The following is a 12,900-nucleotide window of genomic DNA, read 5'->3' on the forward strand; positions in this document are numbered from 1 at the left end:
GCTGGGTGAGGAGCGGTAAACAGGCAACGCTTTTGTGGTGCTAACCGTGCACCCAGCCAGAAATTGTTCTAAGAATCTCACGTGTGTTAGCTCATTTAATCCTTACCACAACTCAGTGGGATACGTATTGTTATGAATCCCTGTTTACAGATGAGAAAATAGGCACAGGGAGGTGAATATGATCCCCTCCTGAGTGTAGAGGCAGGCTTGGAATCCAGACAGCCTACCCCCTAATCTGTGCTCTGTACTGCAATGCCTGTTGAATGGCAGGTGGATGATGGATCGTGTCTGGATACTAAGTGCCTAGCAGGCACCCAGTAAGCGACAGCTGTCACTATTATCACCATGGTGTCCACACTCCCAGGCATGCATGCCTTTTATTTTTCTATTTTTTTAAGTTTATTTATTTATTTTGAGAGAGGGAGGGATGGAGGGGCAGAGAGAGAGAAGGAGAGAGAATCCCAAGCAGGCTCCACTCTGTCAGCACAGAGCCCGATGCAGGGCTCAAACTCATGAACCATGAGATCACTACTGCAGCCAAAACCAAGAGTCAGACGCTTAACCGACTGACCGACCCAGGTGCCCCAGGCATACATGCCCTTTAATGGGGATAAGTTCTGCTTTACTCACCTCTGTGTGCTCAGCACATTCTACCTACATGGTAAGGACTAAATAAATATTTACCAAATGAATGAAAAAACTCATGACAGAAGTATAAGGAATGACCTAGGGTGCCTGGCTGGCTCAGTCGATCCCCGATCTCAAGGTTGAACATGCGATCCCGGATCTTAAGGTTGTGAGTTCAAGCCCCACAGTGGGTGTAGAGGTTACTTAAAAAGGATATGATCCTACCTTCCTTATATATGTTTAAATTAAATTCCAGTTTTTAAATTATGTGATACTTACATGTTGTCCTATTGAAAGTTGTAGGAAGGATAAAGAGCAGAAAATCCCTCTTCCGTCAGGGCCACCCCCTAGCACAACTCCAGAGGGCACCACTCACCTAAAATAGTGTGGCAGCCACTGCTCCTGCTCAGGACCCCATCCACCTAATTTCCCTCTCTGCGGCCACAACTGATATCAAGCTCTTTTCCATCTTTACAGAGATAGTTTACATGCATTTGAATGGATCATGGGTGTGTTATTCAACATAAAATCCTTTACCTTACCTTGTTCATTTTATGTCTTTGGGAGATTGTTTCATACCGGGTGTATAGAGTAGCCTCATTCTTTTTAGTGGTTACACAGTATCTCATTGTGCAGTATGGATGTACCCTAGTTTAGCTATGCCTCTATTTAATCAGCCCTCTATGTATTTACCCAACCTGTATTAGGTTGTTTCTACATTGTTTCTCTTACAAATAGTGCTGCCATGTGCTCCCATCATTCCACCTGGCTGTTTGAGAACATCTGGAGCATGCATTCCTAGAATTGGATTACTTGGGTAAAGCAGAGAAATGACTTTCTAATGGTGGAATTTCAGTCATCTGTGACAGGCATAGCTAAGGTATTTTTATACTGGGCTTTGGGGTGTGTCAGATCCTTCTAAGGAATTGATGGTCTGTGGGCCCCTCTCTGGTGTATCCCAGGCTAGGGAATGATATTTGTGGGCTTGATAGTTTGTTACTCTCTAAAGAGAAAAAAGAATTCACAGTGGAAGGGTAAGCTTCTTAGAGTCCAACTAGTGCTCAATGATTAGATCCCTTACTTAAAGTAAGGCCTTACTGGGTATTGAGACACTTGGGCCACGCAGGGCCACTCAGCAGTGAGTTCACTGGAGGCCCTGGCGGAAAGCCTGAGAAGTTCAGGGTTCAGTCCCCAAAGGAACATATGGACTCAAGAGACTCTGGTTCTGGAATCACCTTTTGGGAGAAAAGGGGAAGGTCCTTGCTATTCCTACAGAGGATGTGGTTCTTATTAACACCAGAGGATGGATGGAAGGAGGGAGGGATGGATATATAGACACACAGGCATAGAAAGGTAGATATCAGTCAAGCAAGCATGAATTTAGACTTATTTTGGGGCTTAGGCTGTACCACTTAATAGTTATCAGACTTTAGGGAGCTTCTTTGATCTCCCCAAGACCGCATTCTTTGTCCATAATGGGATTAACAGTGTCTTTTTTGTGGGGCAGTGGTGAAGAACCAATGGTTGTAAACCAAAGAGGGTAAAGGGTCTGGCACGGTGCCTGGCATACAGTGGGTTCTCATATATGGTAGGGTGGTAGCTACCATCATTTATTATATGACTGGGCACTCTGTCATTGGTGTATTGACAATTGCTAATGAGCATGTCCTTCATGCTCCATGTGGCCCCTGCCTTCAAGGGGGATGACTCTGTAGGGTAGGGGTTCTCAGCCTCCTTTCCCTCCCAACATGCACAGTGGGTAATATTCAGGTGACTGGCACACTCCCAGCATGCATTTCACAGGGCAGGATTTCAAGCTACACTTATATAATCTCCAGGCCAGCAAAGCAACATTATTACAGGAATGACCTAGATCCACTTAAACTTATATTAAAACAATAAATAAATAAAGGAAAGGAAAGGCAATCACCCTCAGATTTTGGTCTTTTGACTACAGTTTATTTGCAAACCAGCTCCCAGCTTCCACCTGCTGTCTTATAGAGTAAAAATGAGGGGCGACAGCTAACAGGTACCACTGAGGGCTCTCATTTCGGTGGGTTTGGGGTAAGTTCTATTCTCTCCTCTAGATATGAAGTGAAGGCCATTACCAGAGGAGTCTGGCCACTGTCCCCACTTGATTATGGAATGGTTCTCTCTTCGACCTTTGCTGAGTGCCTGGCTGAGATGCTAAGATTTCTGCAGTGACCCTGGGAAAACACAGACATCCACGACCTTAGCCGGTGCCTCAGATGCTTGGCCAAGGGGTCAGGCCGGCCAGGTCCAGGAGGGCTCTCTCAGTCCAGCAGACAAGCTCAGGCTTGACCTCCCAAAGCAGCTGCTTTAATACTCAGTATCTTCAACTGGGGAATGGAATCCAACCTCACCTGACCCTCCCAGCACCCAACCCCCTCAGCCCAGCAGGACCAACTGTTCTCTCCTCTGTGTCCCCGAAGCACTTTGTTCTGTGGCTATTAAAGCACTCACTGTCAGTTTAAAACACACCTCCTCTACCCCTTCCAGGGCAACACTTCTTATATTTTGTTTGTTAAAGTTTTTATACGATCTCAAATTTTTCATTAAAATGGCCGTGGAGTTTGCTTGGTTTTCTACCTATGAGATTGGAGTTGAAAACTGCATTGGTGGTTTGGAATCCCATTGGGTTCTTCTCTAGGTAGAAAGGGCTGTGGAAAATCTGGCTTGTCCAGAACCTTCCCTGGGGACACCACCCTTGAATCCTGCTTTCATCCATTGTGCAGTCAGTCAGCTAGCCATTCAACAAACACTGAACTACACTTTTGTGCCAGGCACTGTGCTAGACATGTAGTATATTGAGATGAAGACGACATGGGCTGTGCCTTGGAGGCCAACACAATGAGACTGTCTAGCTCTGGATGGTTGTAAATTGAAGTATAGGTGACCTACAATGTTGTAATAGTTTCAGGTGTACACACACAGATTTGACAATTCTGTACACTGCGCAGTGCTCACCAAGGTAATTGTAGTCACCATCTGTTAACCACACAAAACTGCAATATTATCGGCCACATTCTCTATGCTAGACTTTTCATCTCTGTCATTTCGTTCGCCTCTTCATCTATCGAACCCTAGATTCCGCTGACGCGTTGAAACCTCTTTCTAGAGCATGTTAACCTTAAGAGAAAACTGCCAGCCATTCTACCAGCAAAAACGGGTTTATTTGGAAATAGCAGAGAATTGCAATCCCAGGACGTGCAGGCTGTGGCAAAACTACAGGCAAGGCCAGAGGCAAGTCCGGGGAGCAAAAGGGAGGTAGGTAGCTCCTTTCCAGAGGGAAGGGGGAAGATGGGAGAGCTGTTATAATCCGGAAGTCCATTGGAGTAAACTGGGAGTTCGAAGTGTAGTGCCTCCTGATTGGCTGAGCTGTGACCGCCATTGGCGGGGCTGTTGCCAGGAGAGGAGGAGACCTTTCCTCCTCCTGCTGGGGCAGTAAACTAGTAGCTAAAGTAGTATTGGACTTGGTAAGGTGTAGGTCTTCCTGTTGGGGCTGTGAGAGCTCCCCCTGCTGGCCTCCCTCCTACGTTTTAAACTCAACCATAACCTGAACTAAACTGGTTTCCTTTCATTAGTTTTCACAAGAAGTCAACATACAGGATTCCTTTCTGAATGCAATTTCCTGGAGCTTTGACACCATCTCTGTATTTAAAAATCTGCAGTATTTTTTATTCATCCACCAAAAATCTCTGTTAGGCACTGTACCTGGAGTAGCGGGGTGGGGTGGTGGGGCAGGGAATATAAAGAAGAAAACATAAAATCTGTTCCTTCTAGGCACCTAAATCTAAATAACAGAAGTCACACATAGACAGAAAATCTGGCCTATTCTTTCATTTGTGATTGCACGTGGCATGCAGTCGTTTGTTCATCCGAGCATAAGTATTTTTGGTGTGTGCTATGTGCTTTGGCTGTCATAACACCGCGGGAGGCCCAAGATGTGAACCTGCTCTCTGGGTACTTGGGGTCTCCCCGGGAAAGAGAAAGGGGGTCCAGAGTCCAGTAAACATCAGGCCGAAGTCAGTGGCTCAAAGAATGCTCTGGGGGCAAGGAGACCCGGCAACCAGTCGGCGTGAGCCTACTGGGTGCTTCATAGAGGCGGAGGATTGGAACCTGTACTGAGGAATGGAAAGGTCTTCAGGAGGGAGGGAGGGAGGACATCCTGGGCCAGGGGAAGGTCATGACAAAGGTCAAGACAAAGGTCTTGAAGTGTTAGGAGTTTCTCACTAGAAACTGAGACATGAAGGGGATGGGAATAGGGTGGGGAGAATTTGCTCCAAACAATGCCCACTCGGGCCAGGACAGGTAGGGCCGGGGGGTGGGGGGTGGTGATGGATACCTGACGTCGAATCTGCCCCCTGCAAGGAAGCTGAGCTTCTCATTTGTTCCTCTTCCTTTCCTTCACCCAGACTCTGGCCCGTTCAAAGACGGCATGATAACCTTCACACTTCCCTCTGCCATAAGGAGCTTGATCCTACAGAAGACACCAGACATCAGAAACATGTCCAGCGTGGCTGGGGGTAAGTAGTGATAGATGTTTAAAAAAAAAGAAAGAAAGAAAATCCCTAGAAATACCAGCGGTGCAGGGCCCAGGAATTCCTGAGACTTGTAGCTTCTGCCTGGGAGACAGGAAGTAAGAGCAGGATGATATTTGCTCGGGTCCCTAATTAATGTCCCAGCAGGTCTGGCAGTTGGGCCAGACTCAGGCGTGAACACCTTACCAGATGGCTCCGGTACCACCAGTTCTGCTTGGTCAACCCAACTCCACGGGGGGACCTGCCAATGGCCTCAGAAGATGAAAGGGGTTTTCTCTCGGGGGGGAAAAGCACCCCCAGATAACACTGCATTTTAATCTGGTTTTTGATTCAGACTACGTCTCCCCGTTTTGTTCCTCTCTGGGTGCACCGTCTCCCCAGTCTCTTCCAGGAGTGACACTCAAGGCTCTGAAAGGTCCTGTGAGAGAAAACAGCCGTCAAAGTTGTCACTGACACAAGTCCCAGCAAAATTTCATGATACGAAAGACTTCCGGTTACCGGAATCGCCAAAGAGAAAAACCAGTAGCATGGTTTAAAGTTCTGGAGCAGGACAGTTTTCACTGACGTATCTGGCCTCTGTGGCTATTTCTGGACCAACAGAATTCTCTATTATTGCATAACAAAGCACCCCAGACTCACCAGCTTAAGCGATATTCTGCGATGACGCTGGCCTTAGCCGGGGGGTTTTCTGCTTCACGTGGTACCACATCTGCTGGGGCTGGACCATCCATGATGGCTTCTTCCTCACATGTCTGGAGTGTCTACTGGGAGGCCCAGAGCACTTGGGGCCGGCCTAATGCTTCTCTCTTGCTAGGAAGCCTCGCCAGCAGTGGTAGCCAAACTTCTTTCCAGGGTAGCTCAAGATTCCTGGAGGAGGAGCTGTAATGCCCAAGCACGTATCAAACACCCGCTTGCGTCATACTTTCTACCGTCCCATTGGCAAAGCAAGGCACGTGGCCTAGGACAGAGTCAACGGGGAAGGAGCCACTCAGGGCTGTGAGCCCTAGGGAGCGTGCTTTGTAGAGAGCCACCAGGGTCATAGTCTCCCCCAACCCTGTACACGACGTACCAGCAAACACCAGCTGAACCCCACTGCTCGCTAGCACCTCGGGGCTCCAAGAGAGCAGAGTGTACCAGTCTGGATGTAAGTCCCAGCTTGGCTCCTTCTGGCTGTAGCTGTGGGTAAGGTGTGTGACCTCTCTAAGCTCACCTGCACCCTGAAAGTAACAGTTCAGTCCTCCCTCAGGAGCTGTCGGGAGGGGTAACTGAGCTCGTGGGGGTAAGATGTACCATCCAAGTCAGCCGCTGTCATGGAATGTTCCACAAGGAAAGAAGCTCATTCTGCAGAAGAGCTGCAGCACCTCAGTTTGGGACTACGTCTTCCGGGGCTTTAGATCAGATTAGGGACATTAGAGGTGCTTTTTTTTTTTTTTCCCTCTCCCATCATTAAGTTAAAAAAAAAAAAAAAAAAGAATGGACAACTTTGCTTTGAGGTAAAAGGACTCAGAAGGCTCACTTTGTTTCTCCTCACAAAGAAAAAGCTGTCATGACCTTAGATGGAGCTGGAGAGACCCAGGCAACACAGGAATCCGTTCAGACCCTCCCCTCACCCATCCCCCCCCCCCCAAAGCCACCACTGAGCCCTCTATTGGTGTCTTGTTACTAATGGGAACAACTGGGGACTTGGTACCATCAGCAGTGGAGATGAACAAAATGAAAACACAGTGCCCTCTGAAGTGCGTTTAATTAAAAAGGAAACAAAGAAGCTTTGTGCTCATAATACCTCTCTGATTTGCGGTATTAAAAATCCAATTTGCTCTCACAACAGGCTTTGGAGGTAAGAAAGGAGGCGGCTAGGGAAAGCCAGGCTTCTAGGCTGGCTGGATTCCCTTCCACCTCACTCCAGACTATTTTTGGAGACACGCTGGGCTTGCTCGAGACATGCAGTCAGCTTCCTTGGGCTTTCAGCAGCTGGGAGTGTCCAGCTCGTCCCCATTTTCAAAGTCTGTAGCATTGGCAGGCACCGAGGGTTTGAGGCAATGAGTTCCAGGATGTTAGAGCAGAAGCTGGTGCTAGAACTTTCCGTACGGATGGTTGCATCTGCTTGTATCCACTTCTTTCTACCATCCCTGAGGAGGAAGGTGCCGGAATGGGTGGTGGACCCATCCTACAAAGGTCTGATGCCTGCAGTCCAATGGTGACCCTAGAGGGACTCAGCGGTCCCCTGTCTCAGGCTTAAATCCTGGCTCTGCCATGCCTCAGCCATGTGAAGTCACTTCATCTCTTTGAGCCTTGTTCTCCTTACGTATAAAATATAAGTGATTACGTCTACAAATGACTTAGCACAGAGAGCTAAGGAAAATATCAGAGCTAAAGAGAAAATACTAGCAGACAGTATCGTTGTGGAAAAGAGATGCCCACATGTTGATACGGCAACCTAGCATTTAGGAGAATTGTCACCAAGATTATTTCTCCAAAAGCAGCATAATTATGTTTTTCTTTGGGATGGTGTGTTTAAAGGAAATAATCCCTTAAAAAAAAAACAAACCATAAGTTTTCTTGTTTGTTTTTTCCTCCAGTTACAGAATGATACCTATTTATTACATACATTTTAGAATTGAGAAAAGCACAGAAGAGAACATTAAATATCACGCAGTCTTGATACAGGAGATAACTGTGATTAACATGTAGATGTATTTCCTTCTAGTTATTTCTGTCATGAACTGTATACAAAGGAGAATATGCCCCAAATACGGTTTTGTTATCTAGTTTTGTTCCTTTAACCGTACGTTACAAACCATCATTAAATATTCCTTCAGTACCATAATTGTAAATGTCCATGCAAGAGTCCATATTCTTGCCTCCAACCCCTACTTCCTGTACACCTGTGTGTTAGGTTATTAACACACAGGAATGAACTCCCAGAATTCTCTTTGAGGCAGGTGTCATTACTGCCATCTCCTCCTTGGGAATACCAAGGCTCAGGGGCACACTGCTGGTCAGAGGCCGAATCAGGATTCAAACACAGGTTTAGCTGTCAAAGGACTTCCCATTCCAGAAAAGGGCTCCTGACCAGAGGAGATGGTGTCATGCAAGTGGGGGGTCTTCCCCCATAGCTGAAGTAAGCCTACCTCCTTGGAGGGGGAGTCAAGGATTCTGTGAGCCTGCTCAGTCAAGAATCTGCCCAGGCAAAAGACATGAGCAGTGTCTTTCCCACAAAGGATACCCAAATGGCCAATAAAACCTATGAAAGTCACTCAACCACATTGGTCTTCAGGGCAATGCAAATTAAAACCGCAGTGTGAGGCCACTACCCACCTGCCAGGGTGGATGGAATGGAAAAGATAGGCAACAGCAAGCACTGGAGAGGATAAGGAACAAGCAAGAACTTGCAATATAAATTGGTACAACCGCTTTGGAAACCGCTTAGCTGAACATGTATATACCCTGCAACCCTAGGGGTATGCCAGACAGAAATGCACCCCAACATGCGTGTATTAAAATGCTCATGGCAGCACCATTTATAATAACCCCAAACTGGAAGCCATTCAAATGTCCATCCACAACAGGATTGTGTAAATACATTGTGGTAATGAGTATATCACACAGCAATGAGAATGAACCAGCTGTTGTCAAACGCAAAGGTATGGATGGATCTCCCGGACATACGATTGAGTGACAGAAGCCAGACTCAAAAGGCTCACATTGTATGATTCCATTATATGAAGAACAGGCAAAAGTAACCCATAGTGTTAGAAGCCACGGTAGCGGCCACCTTCGAGGCTGGGGTGATTAACTATAAGGGGCATAGAGGGATTCTGGAATGTTGATAATGTTGTTTCTTGACCTGGGTGTCAGTTACGTGTTCATCAAGTTGTACACTTATGGGCGTTTTTCTGTGCTGTGCTATGATAAAGAGTTAAAATTGAAAGGCTCTACCAAGAGGCAACCAACTATGCCTGTGTCCCTTCTCTCACCAAACTCAGGGCTCTGACCAGCCAGCATGGTGGTCCTGCACAGGTCCCTGGCTCCAGCCTTTGAGAAGTTCTGCCAAGCCAACAATGGCCCTCTGCCCCTACTGGGTCTGACTGAGCCAGGCAAGTGGACGTTGCCTACCCCGAACACTGTTCTGGACACCAGGTAAAATGCTTGGGTTACCAGGGTTCAAGCTTGGGAGTGGCCACATGCAGCAGCCAGGTGTGTCTGTCAACGGGGACCTCTTTGTCCAGTCATGGGGATGCTCAGTACCTGGTACAAGGCCTCACCCATGACTCTTGCTCAGGGATGAGCTGTCCTCCCCTCCATTCCCATCCCTGTCCCTGTCCCTTGCCCTGGGAAAAATCTTGGGGATCACCAAGATAGTCCTGCCCTGGCTGCAGAAATGCCGCTGGCACCTCCCATCATCCACTTCCTCACCCAAGCCAGAAATCGGAAGCACTGGATGAAGAAGAAAGTAAAAACACTTGCATTACTGGTACCTACCCAGGGAGAGCCGTTATTAACCCTGTGGGTATGTTCTCACAGACTTCAAAAATATAACATATTGAATAAATGGGCCTACTGATTCTGCTTCCTCCATAGCATCCCAACGAGCCCACCTTTCTCCCACGACCCCAGCTCAGGCTCACATCCCTTCTGCTCGCCCACCTGAGTGACTTTTCCTAAATGCTAGGTCTGATCACATGACTCCCCCATTTAAAACTGAGTGGCTCAGTTGGGTAAGCATCCAACTTCGGCTCAGGTCATGATCTCATGGTTTGTGGGTTCAAGCCCTGCATCGGGCTCTGTGCTGTCAGCCCGGAGTCTAGAGCCTCCTACGGATTCTGTGTATCTTGGTCTCTCTGCCCTTTCCTGCTCGTGCTCTGTCTCTCTTCTCTCTCAAAAATAAATAAATAATTTTAAAAACATAAATAAATAAATAAATAAATAAATAAATAAACTCTTCAGTGCCTTCCCATGACTTGCACCTTGGCCTGATACCTGGTCACCTGTAGTAACCAGGCCCTGGCTCAGTGTCTCCCCTCCCCCATGACACTCCAGCCATCCCCAGCCATCTCCCCAGAGAGAAAGCTCCCCCCGAACATTCTGCTGCTACCATTTTGTGGACTCTGGGCTAGGAGAGTCCTTCAGAGACCCCACCCAGACCTGAGGTCAGCTCCTTCTGTTTTTTTTTCCTAGCACCCCCCCAGACTACCATCTTGGGGACGCTTAGAGCAGATCGCACGGGGTGTCACATGTTGATGCCTCCATGCTGTTCACATACTGTTCCCTCTGCCTAGGATGTGCTTTCCCCCTTGTTCAGCTGGTGAACTCCTATCCATCCCTCAGGATCCAGCTCCAGCACCTTCCCCTTTGTGGGGGAGAGTGAGTTCCTCCCTTCCGTGGGTCACTCCTCCACCCACACTGTTAACACTCACTGCTCTGTGTTGCAAGTATTTGTTTTCAGTGCAGTCTCACCGCCAACGTAGGATTGCATACTTCTTATGGGCTGGGCCGATGTCCTCTCTGTCACTGTTGTCCCATCACCTGGCTTGTGCTTGGCACAGAGGAATGGCTCAACAAAATAATTTTGTTTGAATGTTTGTGAATAAAGAACTGGCTTAAAACCATATTTTAAAAAAAAATTTTTTTTTTCAACGTTTTTTATTTATTTTTGGGACAGAGAGAGACAGAGCATGAACGGGGGAGGGGCAGAGAGAGAGGGAGACACAGAATCGGAAACAGGCTCCAGGCTCCGAGCCATCAGCCCAGAGCCTGACGCGGGGCTCGAACTCACGGACTGCGAGATCGTGACCTGGCTGAAGTCGGAACGCTTAACCGACTGCGCCACCCAGGCGCACCAAACCATATTTTAATTCTACAGAAAAGTCTGTTTTTTAAAAGATTTTTTAAAGCTTATTTATTTATTTTTGAGAGAGAGCACAAGTGGGGGAAGAGCAGAGAGAGAGAGAGAGAGAGAGAGAATCCCAAGCAGGCTCCACACTGTCAGTGCAGAGTCCGACATGGGGCTCAAACTCATGAATCTGAGCCGAAATCAAGAGTCGGAGGCCTAACCAACTGCGCCACCCAGGACCCCAACCCCCATTCTTTTTAAAAATGCATGGTCAGGGGCCATCTTGATTCTGGAACTATGAGCTTCCCCCCAGGACAGGGTGTCCCTAGTTCCGGAAGTACGAGTTTGGTGCCCGCGGAGGCAGCCTGACCTCATTGGAGGAAGTACTCAGAGCAGCTGAGGGACATGGTGACTTTCCTCCCGGAGTGCAGCTCCTCCCTGGAAGCAGCCTTGGAGAAGGTGGGGCTCCTCCAGAAGAGACTCTGTAGGGCATGGTCACGTGGGTGCGTACGAGGTAGGACACAATCTCCAAGGGCAGAATGACCTGAAAATGTGCATCACCTTGTATTTTCCTGTGGTGGGGGAGAAACATGCACTCAGGAGGTCAGAGACTAAAGTGACCTGAGCTCAGCAACTCTCTTGCTGTGCAACCCGACAAGTGGTTAACCTCTCTGAGCTTGTCCCCTCATCTGGAAAATGGAATGTCCAGCCTCTCTCGTGCCCACCTCTGGGATTGCTGTGAGCTCCCAGGGTGGCCTTGAGTGTTCAAGTCAAGCCCTTATAGACATTGTGGCAACTGTGTAAACCAAACCTGTCTGGAATTTGTCTGGCTCCTTTAACTTAGAGCATCTCAGTGAGCTTTTTGAAAATCCTCCTTGGCTCAAACTTCCTGGCATCGGGCAGAATGTGCCTGGCCAGGTAAATGGCCCGGGGGATTTGTGGCAGGGCCTTGGCCAGCCTGTTGGCTGCCGGGTTATGTTTCTGTCAGGAAAGCTGGGTTCTGTTCTTGGCCAGCGGTGGCCCCCTGGGGGTCGCCTCTCCTGGGACGTGCCCGCTGCCAGGGGTCACCTCCCTGCCGTGTCTCTGAAGTTCCATTCCAGCCACTGCTTGTTAAGGCAGGAGAACCAGATTCCCTCATTCCCCTGACCCCCCTCCAGGACATCGTGTGAATCAGCCCACGTCAACGGCCAGCTGCAGGGTCCTCTATGGAGGACTTGGACTGCAGATTTGGTCTTGGGCTTCCGAACATTTATTGAAACTTGCCTGGTTTGGGCTCCTGCCAGAGAGGCCCGAGCTGCCTCTGATGAGAAACAATTTTCATGAGTGAAGCATGTGCCTGAGCAGTTTTCTTAAAGGTAGGGAAGGGTGGAGACAGCAGTCACTGGCAGGGGCCCTGGGGCAGAGGTGGCCCCCAAACACACCGCCCTTGGCAGCGGGGTACATCATGGGCAGTCTGTCATTGAGATGAGGAAACTGAGGCCTGGAGGAGAGAAAAGGACCCGCCCATATCCCAAAGCCAGACCCTACCCTAGGACTCCTGGCTCCCGTTTATGAAATGTCACTAGTAGAAGTGTGACGATTAAGGGATGCTTTGCACAGCATGTTCATCACTGCCATGGTCAGTGCTCAGGGGAGCCATGGTTTTCCCATGACAGCTCACTTACCAAATAGCCTTCTGTTCAGTACGGTTGCCTCTGGCCCTTGGCTCCTGGGAGATACGGCCAGGCAGCCATCTTGGATTCAGGTGGGGCCCTGAGGGGCAGCCTCGGGGAGCGCTGCCTGTCCCCTGTGAAAGTCCCTGACGCGTGTCCCTTCCCCAGTGCTGTGATTCAGACACCGACCGGGCAGGCACGCCAAGGTTTCATCCTGCGGCCACCA

At 48.6% G+C, this 12,900-nt stretch overlaps 1 protein-coding gene and 1 long non-coding RNA gene across 2 annotated transcripts in view; one reads left to right on the top strand and one right to left on the bottom strand.

Moving 5' to 3' along the window:
- The first annotated feature begins 3,780 nt into the window (after positions 1-3,780).
- The window catches only part of DGLUCY (D-glutamate cyclase), a 41,039-nt gene continuing 31,919 nt past the window's right edge, over positions 3,781-12,900 (top strand). The window contains 6 exon segments of the mRNA XM_053889702.1: positions 3,781-3,891; positions 5,064-5,174; positions 9,176-9,329; positions 11,336-11,405; positions 11,407-11,490; positions 11,492-11,536. Of these exon segments, the coding sequence (XP_053745677.1) occupies positions 5,087-5,174; positions 9,176-9,329; positions 11,336-11,405; positions 11,407-11,490; positions 11,492-11,536 (441 nt within the window). The 5' untranslated portion in view covers positions 3,781-3,891; positions 5,064-5,086.
- Positions 3,800-5,859, bottom strand: LOC109274457 (uncharacterized). The gene is made up of 3 exons (XR_002083630.2): positions 5,230-5,859; positions 4,994-5,128; positions 3,800-4,362 (listed from the first exon to the last, which is right to left on the bottom strand). It is a non-coding gene; the product is annotated as an uncharacterized LOC109274457 (long non-coding RNA).

The sequence above is a fragment of the Panthera pardus genome, unplaced genomic scaffold (genome assembly GCF_024362965.1).
Source record: "Panthera pardus isolate Hobbes unplaced genomic scaffold, ASM2436296v1 HiC_scaffold_24, whole genome shotgun sequence".
Taxonomy (NCBI): domain Eukaryota; kingdom Metazoa; phylum Chordata; class Mammalia; order Carnivora; family Felidae; genus Panthera; species Panthera pardus.